The sequence below is a fragment of the Myotis yumanensis genome, unplaced genomic scaffold (assembly GCF_028538775.1).
Source record: "Myotis yumanensis isolate MYYU_CA2020_CCGP unplaced genomic scaffold, mMyoYum1.0.hap1 SCAF_16, whole genome shotgun sequence".
Classification (NCBI taxonomy): Eukaryota; Metazoa; Chordata; class Mammalia; order Chiroptera; family Vespertilionidae; genus Myotis; species Myotis yumanensis.
This window is the reverse complement of record NW_027223767.1, coordinates 38,227,814-38,245,090: the sequence shown is the minus strand read 5'-3', so window position 1 is coordinate 38,245,090 and position 17,277 is coordinate 38,227,814. Positions and strand designations below refer to the sequence as shown.

The following is a 17,277-nucleotide window of genomic DNA, read 5'->3' as shown; positions in this document are numbered from 1 at the left end:
GCAGAAGGCTAGGGTTTCTGCCCTCCCCCCAGCCTCCTTCCTTGCCCAAATCAAGTTTCCTTTCATGAAATGAAATGAGGAAGGAGATCACTCCAGGCAGGCACTTTTACTGTCTGGGACAGCGTTTCACAACTCAGAGTCCCACCCTCCGTTGACTAGCATGATCTTGATCATCCACATGCACCCAACCCCAGCACAGTTTGAGAACCTTGGCAGAGGGCTGGAGGGTGATGAGAGGGTAGGCTCCTAGCTGGACTCGGTGGTGAAGACCGCCAGGCGTTGTTCTCCTGGGGGCACGACTGTCAGGGCCTCCACCTCCCCTCCCCCACGGGTGGGCTTCTGGAAGTGGACCTGCAGGACATCCTGCAGCTCGGGGCCGTCCAGCACATCGGGAATGTTGAGCACCAGCACTGCCTGTGGCACTGGCTGGGACCTGATCTGGAAAAGGAGTCCGGAGATGAGCAAAGGCTCATGGGAGTCGGGCTGGGGCAGAGGGTGGAGCAGGCCGTGCCCATGGGAGCATGAGAGGGGCAGACAGGTTACCTGGCCAGCCCCCGTTCCCCACCTTCCTACTTACCTCTGCCTTCTGGATCTCTCCGCTCATGTAAGGAGAGACTTTCAGAGGGAACTGCCGCCCACCCAATGGCACCGTGAACTGGCCAGTCTGGCACAGGTTCTGGGCCACTGCAGGGACAGAACGGGTAGGCCTTTAGCGTCAAGGGCTTTCCTCTGGGGCCTGATGCATCTGCCCTCATCTCCCTGAGAGAGCCCTTACCTTCATCCTTGGCAAAGCCTAGCATGACGCCCCCATGCAGCAGTTCCCGAGTCTCCACATCTCCGCCCCCGTTCTTGGTCTTGCAAAAGAAGAGCTCCAGCTTGTCCAGCAGCTCCTCCTCACTCAGCTTGAGCTTATCAGGTAACCCACTGACCAGCACTCTCTGGCTACTCATCTGGCTGGACACCTAGGGGTAGAAGGAGTGGTTCCAGGCACAGCCCCACTCCCCAGTGTCCAAGTGCATGGCACCCCTCCAGGTCCCAGAACTCTGCCACTCTATCACCTGGATGGTTGTCACCACGGGTAGCTCCACAGGCTGGACCTGCACCCGCAGCCGGCATTCTTCCAGCTCAATCTGATGCTCCTTTTGTCGTAGCACCTGCTTGGCCACTGGGTGGGGGATGAGGGGTTGGGGGTTGGGGGGGAGGCAGGATCAGTACTGGGAAGCCTCCCAGCCTCTCTCCCAAGGCTTCCCAGTGAGCTCACCCTTGGGGTCATCAAAGATGACCAGAGCAGAGCCTCCAGGCATAGGGTAGCAGATCTGCAGGTTGGAAACCAAAGACTTGGGCACTTCCATGCCCTCCTGAATGTGTCCTCGGAACACCAGGGGGACTTCAGGCACTGGGAATGGGACCTGGAGATGGGGGGGTGAAGATTGGGGGGTGATGTAGCCTTCAAGGTTGGGGGAGCTCTCTACTCCCTCCCAGGAGGAAAGTGTCCCCAGTTCCATGTGATTGATACTGAGTGCAAGGGATGAATATGTTTAATGGAAGAAGAGCTGGGTATATAAGTGGATGAAAGCAGGTCAAGCTTGTTCTGGCACTTAAAGTATTTTTTTTTTTTTTTTTGGTTAATCCTCATCCAAGGATATTATTTCCCATTGATTTTTAGAGAAAATAGAAGCGGGAAGGGGAGAGAGACAGGGAGAAACATCGATCGATGTGAGAGAGACACATCGATTGGTTGCCTTCCCCATGCACCCCAACTAGGGCCAAGGACTGAACCTGCCACCCAGGTATGTGCCCCTTGACCGGGAATCAACCCTTTGGTGCACAGGCCTGCCAATGCTCTAACCACTGAGCAACTGACCACGGCTGTCCTGGCATTTTATATACAAGATTTTAGTTTGTCCTCACACAAGCCTATGAAGGAAATAACTCTACTTTATAGATGAGAAAATGGATCCAGAGGGTTCAAGTAACATCCTCTAGGTTACACAGCAAGGAAGTGGCAGAGCCAGAAGTGAAACTAAGAACTCCCCAGCTCTTTCTGCCAGGCCACACCCCTCTCCCAGCTTACCTTGTCTTGGGGGGAGTTCCTGAGCTCCCTTTTCAGCTGTTGCAGTTCCTGCAGCCTCATCTTTAGTCTGGCCTGCTCCTCCTGAAGGTTGTGTAATAGGTCCCCCCTCCTGAAGCATGCCTATTAGGACAGACAGAACAATCAGATATCCACCAGCCTTTCCAGGGGAAGGGGGTCCTACTCTGGACTCTCTCAGTTTAAGAACAACCCAACCCCTTTACCCGGCCCTGGGTGGGTCCTGGCCCCTCTACTCAGGACTTGGTGGCCTCAGCCACTCTCTGAAGGGCAGAAGCCTTTGCAGCAGCCATGGCTGGTTTATTATTGACACCTAGAGTTTAACAAAGACTGATTGAGCTCCTGCTGTGAGGTGCTGGGTACTGACACAGGGCACTGCAAGACAAGTGCCAAGCCTCAGGCCTGCACAAAACAGAACCGGAGTTTGTGAGCAGTCACATGACTGATTGTGGAGAACAGCAGGAGTTTGGAGGAGGGATCATTGCAAACGGGTTAACACAGCTAGGGAGGCCTCCAGGGGAAATGGGTGCGTAGAGTTGCAAAATGTCATAATACTATTAGCTAACACGTATGAAGCACAAACATGTCAGGCATTGTTTTATTTTTTCAAGTTATAAGAGAAAGTTTCTTTAGAAAGTTACAGAGATAGTAGAAGTGAGCCAGCCAGGTTACGTAAGCTCAGGAAGCAAGTTGCAGAGGCAGAAGAAGGGCCTTTGGAGCTTAGGAGGGAGAATGGCAAAGGTAACCAACTGCTCCTGGGTGGGGGGTGGGGGGGAGATAAGAGGGGGCAGGAAAGGTGCAAGTGTGCTCCAGAGAAGAAGAGCACCTGTCCTAGGCCATTTATACAGATTATATCACTCAGTTCTTCCAGCAACCCTCTTGTCCTTATTTTACAGATGAGGAAACCCAAAGCTCAGAGAGGTTAAGTGATTTGCCCGAATTAATTCAGCCCTATCAGTGTGACTCCACACTGTTAATTTGTGCTCTACAGTGAAGAAATCAAGCCCAGAGTTGGGGAGTAATGTACCCCACACCTTGCCAGTGTGTCCCTTGACTGCCACCCTTTCCATTGTTCCAAGCAGCCTTTTGAGCTGGTGCCATTTGGAGCAGGTCGAGAGAGAGAGAGAGAGAGAGAGAGAGAGAGAGAGAGAGAGAGAGAGCGCTGACAACATGGGCAGGGGAATGACACCAGGGATATGAATAAATGCACCTTTGTTTGTGGGTTGGAACAGTTGTTGGCTGGCATAGTTCACTCAGTGGTTGGGAAGCCTGATAAATAAGGTCAGGCCAGAATCTAAGTGTGAGCTCACTTGGGGAGATGGGACTCTGTCCTGGTCTTCTCTGCATCTCCAGTGCTCAGCAGGGTCCCTGGCACAAAACAGGCATTTGGCAAAGTGTGTTGACTGAATGAATGAAGTGAATGAATAACAGGATGAAAGCATATTACAGAGGGTATTGAAGACATTCAGTGAGTTCACTCTCATTTTAAGCAGAGAAAAACTAGGGCTTGATTAATACTGCTTTATGAGTAGTGAGAAAGGTACCTCATTCTTTTTTTTCTTTCATTCGTTATATTTCTGTAAACAAGGGGGTCACAAACTCAGTGCCTATAAGGGCCAGTTAGTCAAGGGCGCCAGTCTAGTGTGGTAAGGAGTGGTGGAGAGCCTGAGAAACTGGAGAGAGCATATATCCCCGCTACAGTGACAGCCTCTTCTTAGCTCTAACCGAGTTTTTTCACATGGGAGTGTGTTGTGGTTCCAGTATCCCCTATCTCTCCATTTTAAAGGGAAATCAGAAACCTGAATTTTTATTTGAAAAAGATGGCTCAATGTGAAAAATAAAATACATTGGTGGGTTGGATTCAGTCCGAAGTCCATTCTCTTTTTACTTCTGCTTTAAATATTGACATAATTATACATAATTGAAAATCTAGTAATTGGCAATGCTATTTTTAAATAAATATCTTAATAAAAATAAATAAATAATTGCTTCATAAGTAGACTATTTTATTTTTTAAAATATATTTTTATTGATTTTAGAGAGGAAGGGAGAGGGATAGAGAGATAGAATCATCAATGATGAGAGAGAACCATTGATTGGCTGCCTCCTGCACACTCCTACTGGGGATCGAGCCTGCAACCCAGGCATGTGCCCTTAGCGGGAATCAAACCAAGGACCCGTCAGTCCAAAGGGCGGTGCTCTATCCACTGAGAAAAACTGGCTAGGGCCATAAGTAGACTATTTTAAAGAAAATTTCAAGCTGGGGAGTTTAAATGTGATATCAGCAAGGAATGGGGAACTAGTGAAGATTTCTGAAAGGGGGGTAAGGGAGTGGACATGGTGTTTAAAGGAGATCCTGGAGTGATGGCAGAAGGAACTGGGGCAGGAGCCGTGGAGTGAGGGAAACAAGCCCAGGCTCCGTGGCTCTAGTTCCCACCACGTGACAGGAGCTGACCAGGACCTCTGGCAGGGGCCGACCGAGGAGCACACGTGGATGAGCATGTTTCATGAAGAAAACCTCCCAGTTGCAGTGGATGTTTGCATTAAGGAGACAGAGGGCAGTGAAGACGATGCCAGACTGCAGACCTGGTGCCCCAGAGTCTGGTATAATGCCATTGGCCCAGAGGGCCAGGAAAGAGATCCAGACCTGCTAAATGCCAGACACGGTTGGACTCTATCTCTTTCAAATATCACAAAATTCCCTCCTGTCTCCAACTCCCAACTGAAACTTGTCTCTTACAGGACTCTTAAGGACAACACAGGCCAATTGTAATCACTTAACCTGAATTCAGCTATTCTGGCTATTTACTTATACAACATGATAACATGGTCTCTAAATGCAAGCCATGCCCTGGCTGGTGTGGCTCAGTTGGTTGAGTATTGTCCTATGTACCAAAAGGTTGCTTGTTTGATTCCTGGGCAGGGCACATGCATGGATTTCAGGTTGATCCGTGGTAGGGGGCGTGCAGGAGGCAGCTGATCAATGTTTCTCTCTCTCTCCTTCTCCCTTCTTCTCTAAAATCAATAAAAACAGCCTGGCTGGCATGGCTCAGGGTTTGAACATTGAGGAGGTCACGGTTCAATTCCTGGTTGGGGCATATGCCTGGGTTATGTGCTCAATCCCCAGTATGGAGCATGCAGGAGGCAGCTGATTGATGATTCTTTCTCTCTCTTTCCCTTCCTCTTTGAAATCAATAAAAATAAAATAAAATTTAAAAATATTTAAATAAATAAATGCAAGCCATCTGGTGCTCCACTGAAAAAAAAGTGCAACTGAATCTACATTGAGCTCATTGAGAAACTATAAATTCTGGATACATTTTGGGTAAGTTCATGATTTAAAGTTAATTTTGACTACATATAATCTTCTGGCTTACTTGCTGAGTTTAGAACCTCATTACCCCATTAGATAAAACCGCATGCTATCTATATTCATCATGGGAGTATTAGGAGGCAGTTTAGCAAAAACGGTTAAAAGCACAAACTCTGGGGCCAAACCTCTGGGGTTTACATCAGCCCATCTTACTACTGCAAGTTTTTAAACTCTCTGTGCCTTGGTTGCCTCACCTGTAAAATGGGCGTAATAGCAGTTTCCACTTGTATTTAATTTTTAAAAAGTCCTCACTTGAGGATATGTTTTTATTGATTTTAGAGCGAGAGGAAGGGAGGGAGAGAGAGAAAGAGGGAGAGAGAGAGAGAAACATTGATGTGAGATAGGTACATTGATTGGTTGCCTCCTGCTCTTGCCCCGACCAAGGATTAAACCTGCAACCTAGGTATGTGCCCTGACTGGGAATCAAATCCGCAACTTTTTGGTGTATGGGACGATGCTCCAACCAACTGAGCCACCCAGCCAGGCACCTGTAGTTAATTGTTTGGAAGTGGTGCATAGCACATAAGTGCTATGTTAGATGATTTCTATTTTAATAAAGCCCCTTTTTTAGATGAGGAACCTGAGGTTCATCAAGGTTAACTGATGGGCCAAAGTTAGTCAAACCCAAGGCTATTGAAGACACATAAGGTCAGGGACAGGACTTGTTGGACAGGACTTTGGGTTAGAACAGCATGTGGTGATGGTTGAAGCCAAGAGGATGGAAGAGCTCTCTGAGGAAAAGAGCCTTAAAAAAGTCTTTGAGGATACCTGGTCAGGGGTCAGGAGAGAATGCAGGGAAGAAATAGAAGACATAGAAAGAGATAAGCAGGGCCAGGCCAGGATTGGGAAGTGTCAGACACAAAGGAGAAGGAGGGATGAAACTGGCTACCAGAAGGCCATTCATTCACTGCCCACTTACACATTCACTCACTCAACAATCAGCATCTACCATCGGCCAGGCCCTGTTCTAGGCTCTGGGGACACAGAAGTGAACACAACAGACAAAACTTCCTTGTGGAGTTTAGGTAAAATGTACATCAGGTGAGTGGTAAGTGTTATGGATAAAAACAAAGCAGAGAATGTTGGGGGATAATTTTAAATGGGGTAATAAGAATAGGCCTCACTGAGATATCTGAGCATATACTTGAAGGACATGAAGGAGCAAGCCATACATGTGGGGAGAAGTTCTATGCAAAGGGAATAGCAAGTGCAAAGGCCCCCAGGTGGGTGTTTGTCAGGTGGATTTGGGGGATAGCAAGGAGACCAATGTGGGAAACACACTGGGAAACAGAGGGAGTGAGGGAGAGCTGTTGGAAATAAAGTCACACAGGGGTTTGGGTCATGCAGGGCCTTTTACTTGATGTGAGGTGGGAAGCCATAGGCAGGCTTAAATGTTAACAGGATTCCTTGGCTGTTGTGAGAGTAGACTGATGTGGGGAATTAGCATAAGCAGGGAGACCATTTAGGAGGCCATTACAGCATCCAGGTGAGCGATGTTAGTGACTTGGACCAGGTGATAGCAGTGGAGGTGGTGAAGAGTAGTAAAGAGACATAATAGACTGTAGTTGCTGATGGATCAGAAAGAGGGTGTGGAAGAAAGAGAGGAGTCTGGAATGACTCGAAAGCTTTTCTTTTTAATGTTTTTAAAAATTGATTTCAGAGAGAGGAAGGGAGAGAGAGAGAGAGAGAGAGAGAGAGAGAGAGAGAGAGAAACATCAATGATGAGAATCATTGATCAGCTGCCTCCTGAGCGTCCCCTACTGGGGATCAAGCCTGCAAACCTGGGCATGTGCCCCAACAGGGAATAGAACCAGAGACCTCCTGGTGCATGGGACGATGCTCAACTAACTGAGCTACACTGGTCAGGCGATTCTAAGCTTCTTGATCTGAGCAACTGGAGGGAAGAAAAGCCCTTTGCTGACATGAGAAAGACTGTGGGTGGAAGAGATTTGGGGCAGAAAGTTAGGGAGTTATTTTGAACATGTTACGTATGAAGTGCTATTCAACATCTCAGTCGAGATGTACAGTGGCAGTTGTCTCTACCAATCTAGCATTCAGGGAAGACGTTTAGGCTGGAAGTATAAATTTGGGAATTATTCATGTAGAGAGATTTAAAGTTACAAAACTAAATGAGACCAACGGGGGATGGTGTAGACAGAGAAGAGGTCCAAGGGCTGATTTCTGGGGCATTCAACACTAAGAGGTCAGGGGAATTAGGAAGAACCAGCCAAGAAGAATGAAGAGGAATGGCTAGCGAAACCCGAGGGAGAGGAGAGGTGTGAAGAATGAAGAAAGGTTTCAAGGAGGAGGAGGAGGAGTTAGCAGTTGTGCCGACTAAGATGGGGAATGAACCCTGACCACTATGGCTTAGTTGGTTGAGCATCGTCCGTGCACCAAAAGGTCATGGGTTTAATTCCCGGTCAGGGCACATGCCCAGGTTGTGTGTTTAGGGATGTTTCTCTCTCTCCCTCTCCTTTAGCTTCTCTCTAAAGTTAATAAAAACTATAAAGAAAAAGATGAGGAGTGAGAATAACCACTGAGATTGAGCAACAAAAAACAGTCCTGCTTATCATAAGGAAATGGTCAGAAGTTCATGTACAAGAATTCTTATTATTGTAGCCTGTTTATAACAAAACAGAAGAAATGCACAACCACAGAGGAATAGTCAAATAAATATAAAATATTACACAGCAATGAAAAGACATTAATGAAGAACAATTAACGACACAGAAAAATGCTCAGACTAAGGCAAAAAAGCAAAATATAAAACTGTATAGAAGATAGGATCCCTACTCTGTTGATTTAAAAAGTTTTAATTCATAAGGATATTTATTAATGCATAAAAAGCCTCTGGAAAGATAGACATCAACATGTCAGTAGTAAAGGGTTGTCTCTCAATAATGAATCAAACCTGGGACCCTTCAGTTGGCAGGCGAATGCTCTATCCACTGAGCCAAACCAGCTGGGGCCCTTCTTTCCTTTTTAATATATAAAAGCCTTTAAAGGAGTTTTAGCCCGGCTGGCGTGGCTCAGTGGTTGTGCTTCGACCTATGAACCAGGAGGTCACGGTTCAATTCCCGGTCAGGGCACAGGCCTGGGTTGCGGGTTCATTCCACAGTTAGGGGGCATGCATGAGGCAGCCAATCAATGATTCTCTCTCATCATTGATTGATGTTACTATCTTTCCCTCTCTGAAATCAATAATTATATTTATATATAATTAGAATAAATTTATATATAATTAAAATAAAGGAGTTTTAGTAGAGTGGTAGGCCTGAGGTGGGGTGAATTGAGATGACCCTGGGGAACTGGGGTTCTGAAAAGGTTGGTGATAATATTAACAATATTGAACATGTATTGAGTGCTTAGTATGTGCCAAGCAGTGTGTTAAGTTTTTACTAAATTAATTTATGGGTTATCTAGCTTGATTCTTGCAGGTTAATATTCTTATGAGGAAATGTTGCTATTCTTCTCATCTCATAGATAAGGAAATGGGCTTAGATGACAATTTTAGAATTCCCAGGGCCACACAATTGCAGGAACCAGGATTTGGAACCAGGCAGGTTGGCTTTAGACTTCAGGGGTGGGGAACATCCGGCCCGCCAAGGCATTAGGGGTGAGTTAATTAAATGTTTGACCAAATATAACAGGCTAATTTATTTATTTTTATTTTAAAAATTAATTTCAAAGAGGAAAGGGGAGGGAGAGATAGAAATGTCAATGATGAGAGAGAATCATTGATCAGCTGCCTCCTGCATCCCCCGCACTGGGGATCGAGACTGCAATCTGGGCATGTGCCCAGACTGGAAATTGAACCATGACCTCCTGGTTCATGTGAAGCTCAACCATTGAGCACACTGGCGGCCAGGCTAATTTTTCAGTTGATAATTTTGTATGGCCCGAAAATGATGTTATATATCCAAATGGCCCTTGGCAGAAAAAAGGTTCCCACTCCTGCTACAGAGCCTGTGGTCTTTCTTGTTACATTTAAGGGGCAAATGAGCCGAAGCCGGTTTGGCTCAGTGGATAGAGCGTTGGCCTGTGGACTGAAAGGCCCCAGGTTCGATTCCGGTCAAGGGCATGTACCTGGGTTTCGGGCACATCCCCAGTAGATGTGCAGGAGGCAGCTGATCGATGTTTCTCTCTCATCGATGTTTCTAACTCTCTATCTCTCTCCCTTCCTCTCTGTAAAAAATCAATAAAATATATTTTTAAAAAAAGAGTTAAAAAAAAAAGGGGCAAATGAAAGTTTCTAAGTGAGAGATCAGCATATTTGTAGTGGGGTAGTAACGCAGAAGGAAAGACTGAATAAACTGGAGAGGGGATGAGATTCATTCAACAGCTGTTTAATGTGTGTGTCTACTACATGCTAGGAACAGTGCTAGGCACTGGGGGCAATGGTGGACTGGCTGGACTGGGGCCAGCCCTCGCAGAGCTTGGCCTGGCCTGAGCCGGGGTGTTCACAGGTCAGGAAACGGTGGACACAACAGACAGGAGGGAGCTTAGTTCCCAGAGGAGGCACACTTCTTCCTCTGACCCAGAAGAGGGCCCAAGGTTGAGAAAGTGTAAGGAGGGGAGAATTTGTTGAAGAAATCAGGAAATAAGAACGTGGCCATTTCTTGATTTAAAAAATATATTTTTTCTGATCTCTTAAAAAAATTGTATTTATTTTTTTTCCAAGAGAGAGAGAGTGAAACACAGATTTGTTGTTTCACTTATTTATGCATTTGCTGGTTGATTCTTGTGTGTGCCCTCCTTGGGGCCCAGTCCTCACAGAGCTCCGTCTGGCCTGAGTGGAGGTCAGGAAATGGTGGACCACAAGAGGCAGCAGGGAGCTCAGTTCTCAGAGGAGGTACATTTCTTCAAACTCACAATCTTGGTGTGTCAGGACGATGCTCCAACCAACGGAGCTACCCAGCCAGGGCCTTAAATGTTTAAAATTGTCATGAGAGCAATTCTTAAAATTTTAGATCACGGAACCTTTTGAGTATCTAATGAAAACTATAGATTCTCTCCAGAAAAATGCATTCACACAAGGAATTCATCAGCTCCTGAGGTACAGATTATATAGCTTTGTCTTTGAGCCAATGGGTTAGGAAACTAACTCCACAGGGAGAGGCTAGGACACCCGGCCAGGCCAAGAGGAATGCTCCCGTTTCTCCCCACGCCCAACACCCTCCTCCTCACTTACGGGATCTGGAGTCACTGACATGGGTCTGGGATCTGGTTGGCAATAGCGGAGGCTTCAGAGCTGGAAACAAAGTGGCAGAATCCACCCAACAGAACTCTTGCTTCTGAGACTTATCTCCCCTCACAGAGCCTGAAATGCACTTCGAAACGTTCTGTCTGCAGGCTCTTTACTTCCACTTTCATTTCTGGGAAGTCCCTGCCCATTTAGTGCTCACATGGCCAACTGCCTTTCCCCACCCCTGGGAGGAGACTTCCAGGTCTCTAGTCAACTTCACCCAGCTATGTGGCCTTAGGGCAGCGGTTCCCAACCTGTGGGTTGCGACCCCTCTGGGGATCGAACGACCCTTTCACAGGGGTCGCCTAAGACCATCGGAAAACACATATATAATTACATATTGTTTTTGTGATTAATCACTATGCTTCATGTTCAATTTGTAACAATGAATTTGGGGGTCACCACATGAGGAACTGTATTAAAAGGTCGTGGCATCAGGAAGGTTGAGAACCACTGTCTTAGGGGAAACTACCTTACTAAATGCAAACTAAATTCTGGCCCCAATCCACTATTCCCAACCTTTCCATCCCAGCAGAAGCCCACTGGCAGAAATCTGTCTGCTTGGTTAATAGGTATTTCCCTAGAGCCCAGAATAATGCCTGGCACATGCAGACATCGATAAAACTGAATGACAAATGCAACCAGGACAAAGCCACTCCAAGTTCACAAAGTTGTTACAATAGCAGTTATTGAGCGCTGCTGTGTCCAATACTGGTCCTGTTTTGCATGAATTAAACTCCATCTTCAAAACAACCCCTTAGTTCTTTCCAGATTTTACAGATGAGATCCTAAACTTCTGAAGGACATAAACTTGCCCACTGTCACATTATAGGAAGTGAAGCATGTATCCAAACTTGGACAGTGTTTGAACTTGGGCTTTGAGGCATGAGAACTTGAATTTTCAGTCAAAGCAGGGTTTAAACTCATTTCCACTTGGGACTCGAGTACAAGCTAACAGGAGGGTTTCAATAGAGATGCCCAATACTTAAAGGTGAGAGGAGCCAAACTGAAGTACATAAAACACTGTCTTTCCTATTGTTTTCATCTAGTCCAGGGTTTTTACACCAGGAACTCATGAGCCCTTCTCACAACCCCACCCCAGGTGGAAGTGCGCCTCAGGCTTGGCGAATAGGTCTCTGGATCCTAGTTTCACCGTGACTGAGAACCAGCTCAGCTGGAGCCTCTCATTCCTAAAACAGGGTCACAAGTATCCCAAGCCCTTGAGAATCATACCCTTTAAAAAAAAATTTAAATACTGATTTCAGAGGGAGAGGGAAATGAGAATCATGGATTGGCTGCCTCCAGTACACCCCCTACTGGGGATTGAGCCTGCAACCCTGGCATGTGCCCTGACCTCCTGATTCATAGGTAGATGCTCAACCACTCTTTTTTGCCAGCTTCCGCTAGCCAGGCTCTTAGGGACCCCTCCCTGGTCCCACTAGAAATGGCTGCTCTTGGCCTGGCCCCCTCGAGGGTCCTCAGTGGAGGCACCAGTATCACCAGACAACTTGCTAGAAATTCCTACCAACTAAATCTGACTCATAGGGTGACTCTGGTTTGACAAGCCACCAGTGCTAAGGTTTGAGAACCTCAGGTTAGTTCTCAATCTGAAACAGTCAGTGCACATCCACTCAGAGGGGCTTTTGGTTGTCCTCTGGTGGTGGGTGGCAGTTTCTCTAAGGATGTAAAGAGCTGAAGTCAGGGATGCCAAAAAACTCTGCACCTAAAAATGTCAACAGTAGCCCTTTTGGGAAGCAGTTCATTAAAGGATTATCAAGCTGAGAACTAGCTGAAGTCTCACAAAGGCAGATTTAACTTTTATCTTTCCATAGCCCCTCACCCACCAGCCTTTTATCTTATAACTGTTCTCCTTTCCCAGATGAATAAATAATACATGCAATAGGCAGACATGGATATTTTTTTGGATTTTTAATGACAGAAACAAAGTATGTATCTAAAACCGCAGCTTCTGGAAGAACCATTTGTTCTTGCCGGTCTTGTATCTAGTGGGAAAACAAGGACATCGATGAGAGGAGGGAGAGACAAATTTCTCTTTATGGGACTTAGCAACACCACACCCCAATATCCACCACCAAAGCCTAACTTACCTCTCTTCAAATTTGACTTTGGCCTCCCGCCGGGCCTTGCGTTTTAGAGCGGGGTCTCTGAAAACGTCCTTGTTGACAACAGTTTTGTCCAAGGGGATATCCACAGAGTACCTGGGGACAGTGGTGGGGAGCTGGATTAGCCCGTATGCTGCCAGAGCCTCCGCAATCACCCAAGTCCTCCTGGGACAGTAGGGTACCAGGTTCTGCCTCCACAGGAACAACGGTCAAAAGCTGTCCCAAAGTGCTGATGATAGGCTTGGGAAATCTCTAATATTAAGACTCGTTTACATAAATTTAAGCCATTGGAAAACTTCACACTTCACTGTCAATTTTCCCAACTACGTATTTTCTAGCTACGAACCATCACTGTATTAGACCTTTACTTGATTCCTAGCGGGTGGCTGGTTTTCTATTTAGAGCCACTGTATTTAGTACTGTTCAAGTTCTGCCTATGCAGCGTGCCCCATTATGACAATGCAAGAGCTGGGCAGCTAGCTGCCTCAATCTCACAGCTTTCCAGCACACGAGAAAGGCCCTGCTCTCTTAGGTCAGCACATTAAGAGCAAACATCAAGTCCTAGTAGCAAACTTTAAGGCACATGCTGCTGGGTTTGGCAATTCTTTGGTTCAGAGGTCTTTCAAATCTTGTATTCCTTTATCACCCTTGTACCAGGATAGCAGATGTGCTGCACAATACTGTGAAAGGCCAGGAGATAAAGGGTCTGGCAGTCAAATGAAATCAAGGGAGACTTGCTTTCCTTTGTTCATTTTTTAAAGCCTGTAATAACTATCTGTGAGAACGGAACAGCGGAAGAGGTGGGCAGGCCAGATCCCATGCCTGTGTTTACTGTGGATGGAAACAAATCTTTACTCAACATTTAGAGTTTTCGGGTAAGAAAGACAAAGAGCAAGCTTGGAGATTTTCAATTAGGCTTGGCAAAGTTAGGGAAACCACCAAAGAAAATGACATGAACACGGTCCCAAGATGTATGAAAGGGGCAAGATTGGAAACCACAGCCACTTTGTGACAAGCTGAAAATGGTGTCTCCCCCCAGATGGCTGCAAGGTTGTCTCCTTATTCAGCAAGGCAGAGATGGGGGAAAAGAAACTTAAAAAGAGTCACTTTTATTCCCATTCTTGAAATGCTCACCTTGTGGGCATGAGGTGATTGTAGTTATAAACTTTCACAAAAGACTTGATCTTTGACCTCTTGGCAATTTTCTTCTTGCCCATGGCAGCTGTCACTTTTCGGGGGTAGCGGTCAATTCCAGCCACCAGAGCATGGCTGTAGGGGCGGTCCGAGGTGCCATCATCAATGTTCTAAATGAGCAAGATTTACATTTAGGATCAGCTTAAAGCCTAGCTAGGCCCTGTGCTAGAGGAAGGCATGTACAGAAAGATCATCTCTACCCCATGTCTCTGAGACCCACCATCTTACAGAGAAAAACCACATAAAGCAGACACACTAAGTGCTATGCCAGATGCCCAGAGCAGTGAGGGTTAGGGTGGCATTCATGCCCACCAGGAAGAATTTGGGCTCCTGGGAGGTTAAGAGGTTTTAAAAGAACAGTTATCATTTATGAATGAAGTCCTTGCGACCCGCCAAGCACTGGTTCTTAGGAGCAGAGGCAGGCAGCCCAACTCGTCTCAAGAAGGTGGGGGGAAGGGAACCAGAAGTTCCAGTGTCCCCCAAACAGCTAAGAGCAGTGCTGTTTGTGGTCAGACGTTAGGGACATTTCAAGAAGCTAAAAGATGAAGGCAGCAGGCAAACAGTGAAGGGCTGCAATACGCTAAATGACCATTTTGATAACAATTCCTCCTCCTTTACAGAATCCCAGCTGCAGCTCTTACTATCTGCTTGACCTCAGGTAGGAAGAACCAGTCTATGGCAGCGGTTCTCAACCTGTGGGTCGCGACCCCTTTGGGGGGGGGGGTGTCGAACGACCCTTTCACAGGGGTCGCCTAAGACCATCGGAAAACACATATATAATTACAATTGTTTTTGTGATTAATCACTATGCTTTAATTATGTTCAATTTGTAACAATGAAATTGGGGGTCACCACAACATGAGGAACTGTATTAAAGGGTCGCGGCATTAGGAAGGTTGAGAACCACTGCCTAGGGTTACTGCAAGGATTGGGCACGTAAACATCTGTAAAGCAGTGTACCAGGCACCAAGCAAGCGTTCAGTAAGCGTTGGCCATCATTATTATTATTATTATTATTTAATGCCTCTTTGGTAGAGAGCGCGTTCTGTGTTAGGTGCCCAAGTCAACTTTTTATTTTCCATTTTCCTCTTCCAAAAGCCCTCATGCATTCACCCCAACCCTAACGCAATGATCAATGGCTCATGTCCCAAACTGGTTCTTGAATCCAAGCTCGCGGTCCTCCGAAACCAGCCCAGTTCCGGGAAACACGGGCGTACAGGCTCGCGAGGATGGTACCTTCACGATGACGGCTTTGCGTCCGGAGTAGCGTCCGGCCAGGACCAGCACCACCTTCCCGGGTTTCATAAACTTGCCCATTTCTGCAGAGAGGAACAAGGGCCCCTAAGAAACTCGCAAGCCCAGGCTGCCGGCTCTCGGAGCTTCAGGCTGCGTTCACTGTCGTCCTGGCCCAGGCCGCCCACGGGCCCTGTTCACGGGACAGGATCCGCTACGAAGCCGGCAGAGACAGAGGGATGGAAAGTACTCGGAACCACCCCACAACTCGCACCCCAGGCCGCGGATGGCGGTGGATTGGAAGACCCTCCCCAGGGATGTACTCACCGAACGCAGCCACTCGGGCCTAGAGCAGAAAGGAAAGAGCAGCACTTCCGCTAACCTTTCACCCCGGAGGTGGTGATCTCACTTCCGGTACCGCCCCTTAAGTCTCGACCCGCCTCTTGCGAGGCCCTCAGACTCTGGTTGCTGGCGGAAGAAGCTTCTATGGGGAAAGCAGGGTCTGGCTGCTTATTTATTCAAATGAAACTTTATTAGTATATCCGGCAGAAGAAAAGAGCCAGGGAGTGCCGCCTATCGCCTACGGATGGAAGAGCAAGGAAGGCTTGTATGCTCCAGCCTTTTGTAGTTCCATTCTCTGACGCTAGGAGGGGACACGGTTTGAAATTTACTTTTTTGCCTTGGAATAGTCAGGGAGCAAAATAGAACTTTTTCTTTTTTTTTTAGTGTCCAATGTGTGAACTGCTGTTGGTCGTTGGTCGTAAGGAGGGGGAGACGAGCATTAATCAAGCAAGGGTACTTGCCCCCGACATTTAGAGTGTCGTGATGTCATAGACATTACAAGCTAAGCAGTGAAGGAGGTGAAAGAGGATGATGGTGATAGCAGCTGTTTACCCTTTGCTAACTCACGTTAACCTATTTACGGATATTACCTCATTTGATCCTATAACAACACTAGGAGATAGGTATTATTATCTCCATTCTACAGTTGAAGAAACTGTATCTTAGAGAAATTAAGTAATTTGCCCCAAGTGGTGGAGCTGGGACACAGACTCAAGCAGTCCTGTTTACCCTGTCACTGTACCGAGCACCGACTCTGCTAGGCAGTTTAGGTAAGTCCACAGCCTTTTTAATGCTCACAACTCTGCGTCTTGGCTATTTTCTTCCCATGTAGACATGAGGAAACTGAGATTCAGAGAGGATGTTACCAGATGGGATTCAAATTTAGGTTTGAACTCAGGTCTAGCTGGCTCTCAAATGGAATTACTTTCCATCACTCATTGGGAGTTTTTAAAAAATATATTTTTCTTGACTTCAGAGAAAAAGGGAGAGGGATCATTCATCGGCTGCCTCCTGCATGCCCTCTATGGGGGATCGAGCCTGCAACCCTGGCATGTTCCCTGACCAGGTATCGGTGTGTGACCTCCGGGTTCATAGGTCAATGCTCAACCGCTGAGCCACATCCAGCCATGCTAGAATTGTGTTTAGATGTTTCTTTAGGTGTCTTCCAAGTTCAAAAGAAAGATAAATCATCTTACAGTTATTGCTCATCTGAACATTGAAAAATCTATAGGATTGGTCGTGGGCAAGATGTTGGACAAATCAGGGTTTCATCAATTTTTTATTGTTCTCCAGGGACTAATTTTTCCCTGCAGGCGTTAGGACCCCATTCCAATCGTTTATCCCCCTAATTATGTACTTAAATTTCTATATTCAACTAAAATATTTTCTACTTTAACTTGGAATATGACATTTTAGAGTTGGAAGGGACCTCAGAGATCATCTACTCTGGCCTCTAAAAGATGACAGTTCTACAGCAGCAAAGTTCACAGAGCAAGGTCACCCCATTTTCAATCCAGTGATCTTCCCACTATAATACATTTCCTTATCCATTTTTACTTCCATGGTCTTCTCCCAACCTCATCTGCTTCTGCCTCTTTTGCTGTTGCTCCCTTGGAAAATAGAAACCAAACCCTAACATTTTATAATTGCCTGGACTCATCTCACACTCTCCCAATCA

The 17,277-nt window shown here is 46.5% G+C and overlaps 2 protein-coding genes across 2 annotated transcripts; both read right to left on the bottom strand.

Annotated features, from left to right (window-relative positions):
- Positions 1-91: 91 nt before the first annotated feature.
- IFI35 (interferon induced protein 35) lies at positions 92-10,831 on the bottom strand. Its single transcript, XM_070394894.1, has 7 exons — positions 10,654-10,831; positions 2,075-2,194; positions 1,262-1,409; positions 1,059-1,165; positions 776-962; positions 578-684; positions 92-438 (listed from the first exon to the last, which is right to left on the bottom strand). The coding sequence occupies exons 1-7, from the start codon at positions 10,672-10,674 to the stop codon at positions 247-249; spliced, it is 882 nt and encodes a 293-aa protein (XP_070250995.1). The 5' UTR covers positions 10,675-10,831; the 3' UTR covers positions 92-246.
- Positions 10,832-12,621: 1,790 nt separating this feature from the next.
- On the bottom strand, positions 12,622-15,667 carry RPL27 (ribosomal protein L27). Its single transcript, XM_070394036.1, has 5 exons — positions 15,585-15,667; positions 15,261-15,343; positions 13,965-14,134; positions 12,816-12,926; positions 12,622-12,710 (listed from the first exon to the last, which is right to left on the bottom strand). Exons 2-5 carry the CDS (start codon positions 15,339-15,341, stop codon positions 12,662-12,664), a joined length of 411 nt encoding a protein of 136 aa, XP_070250137.1. The 5' UTR covers positions 15,342-15,343; positions 15,585-15,667; the 3' UTR covers positions 12,622-12,661.
- Between the last annotated feature and the right edge of the window lie 1,610 nt (positions 15,668-17,277).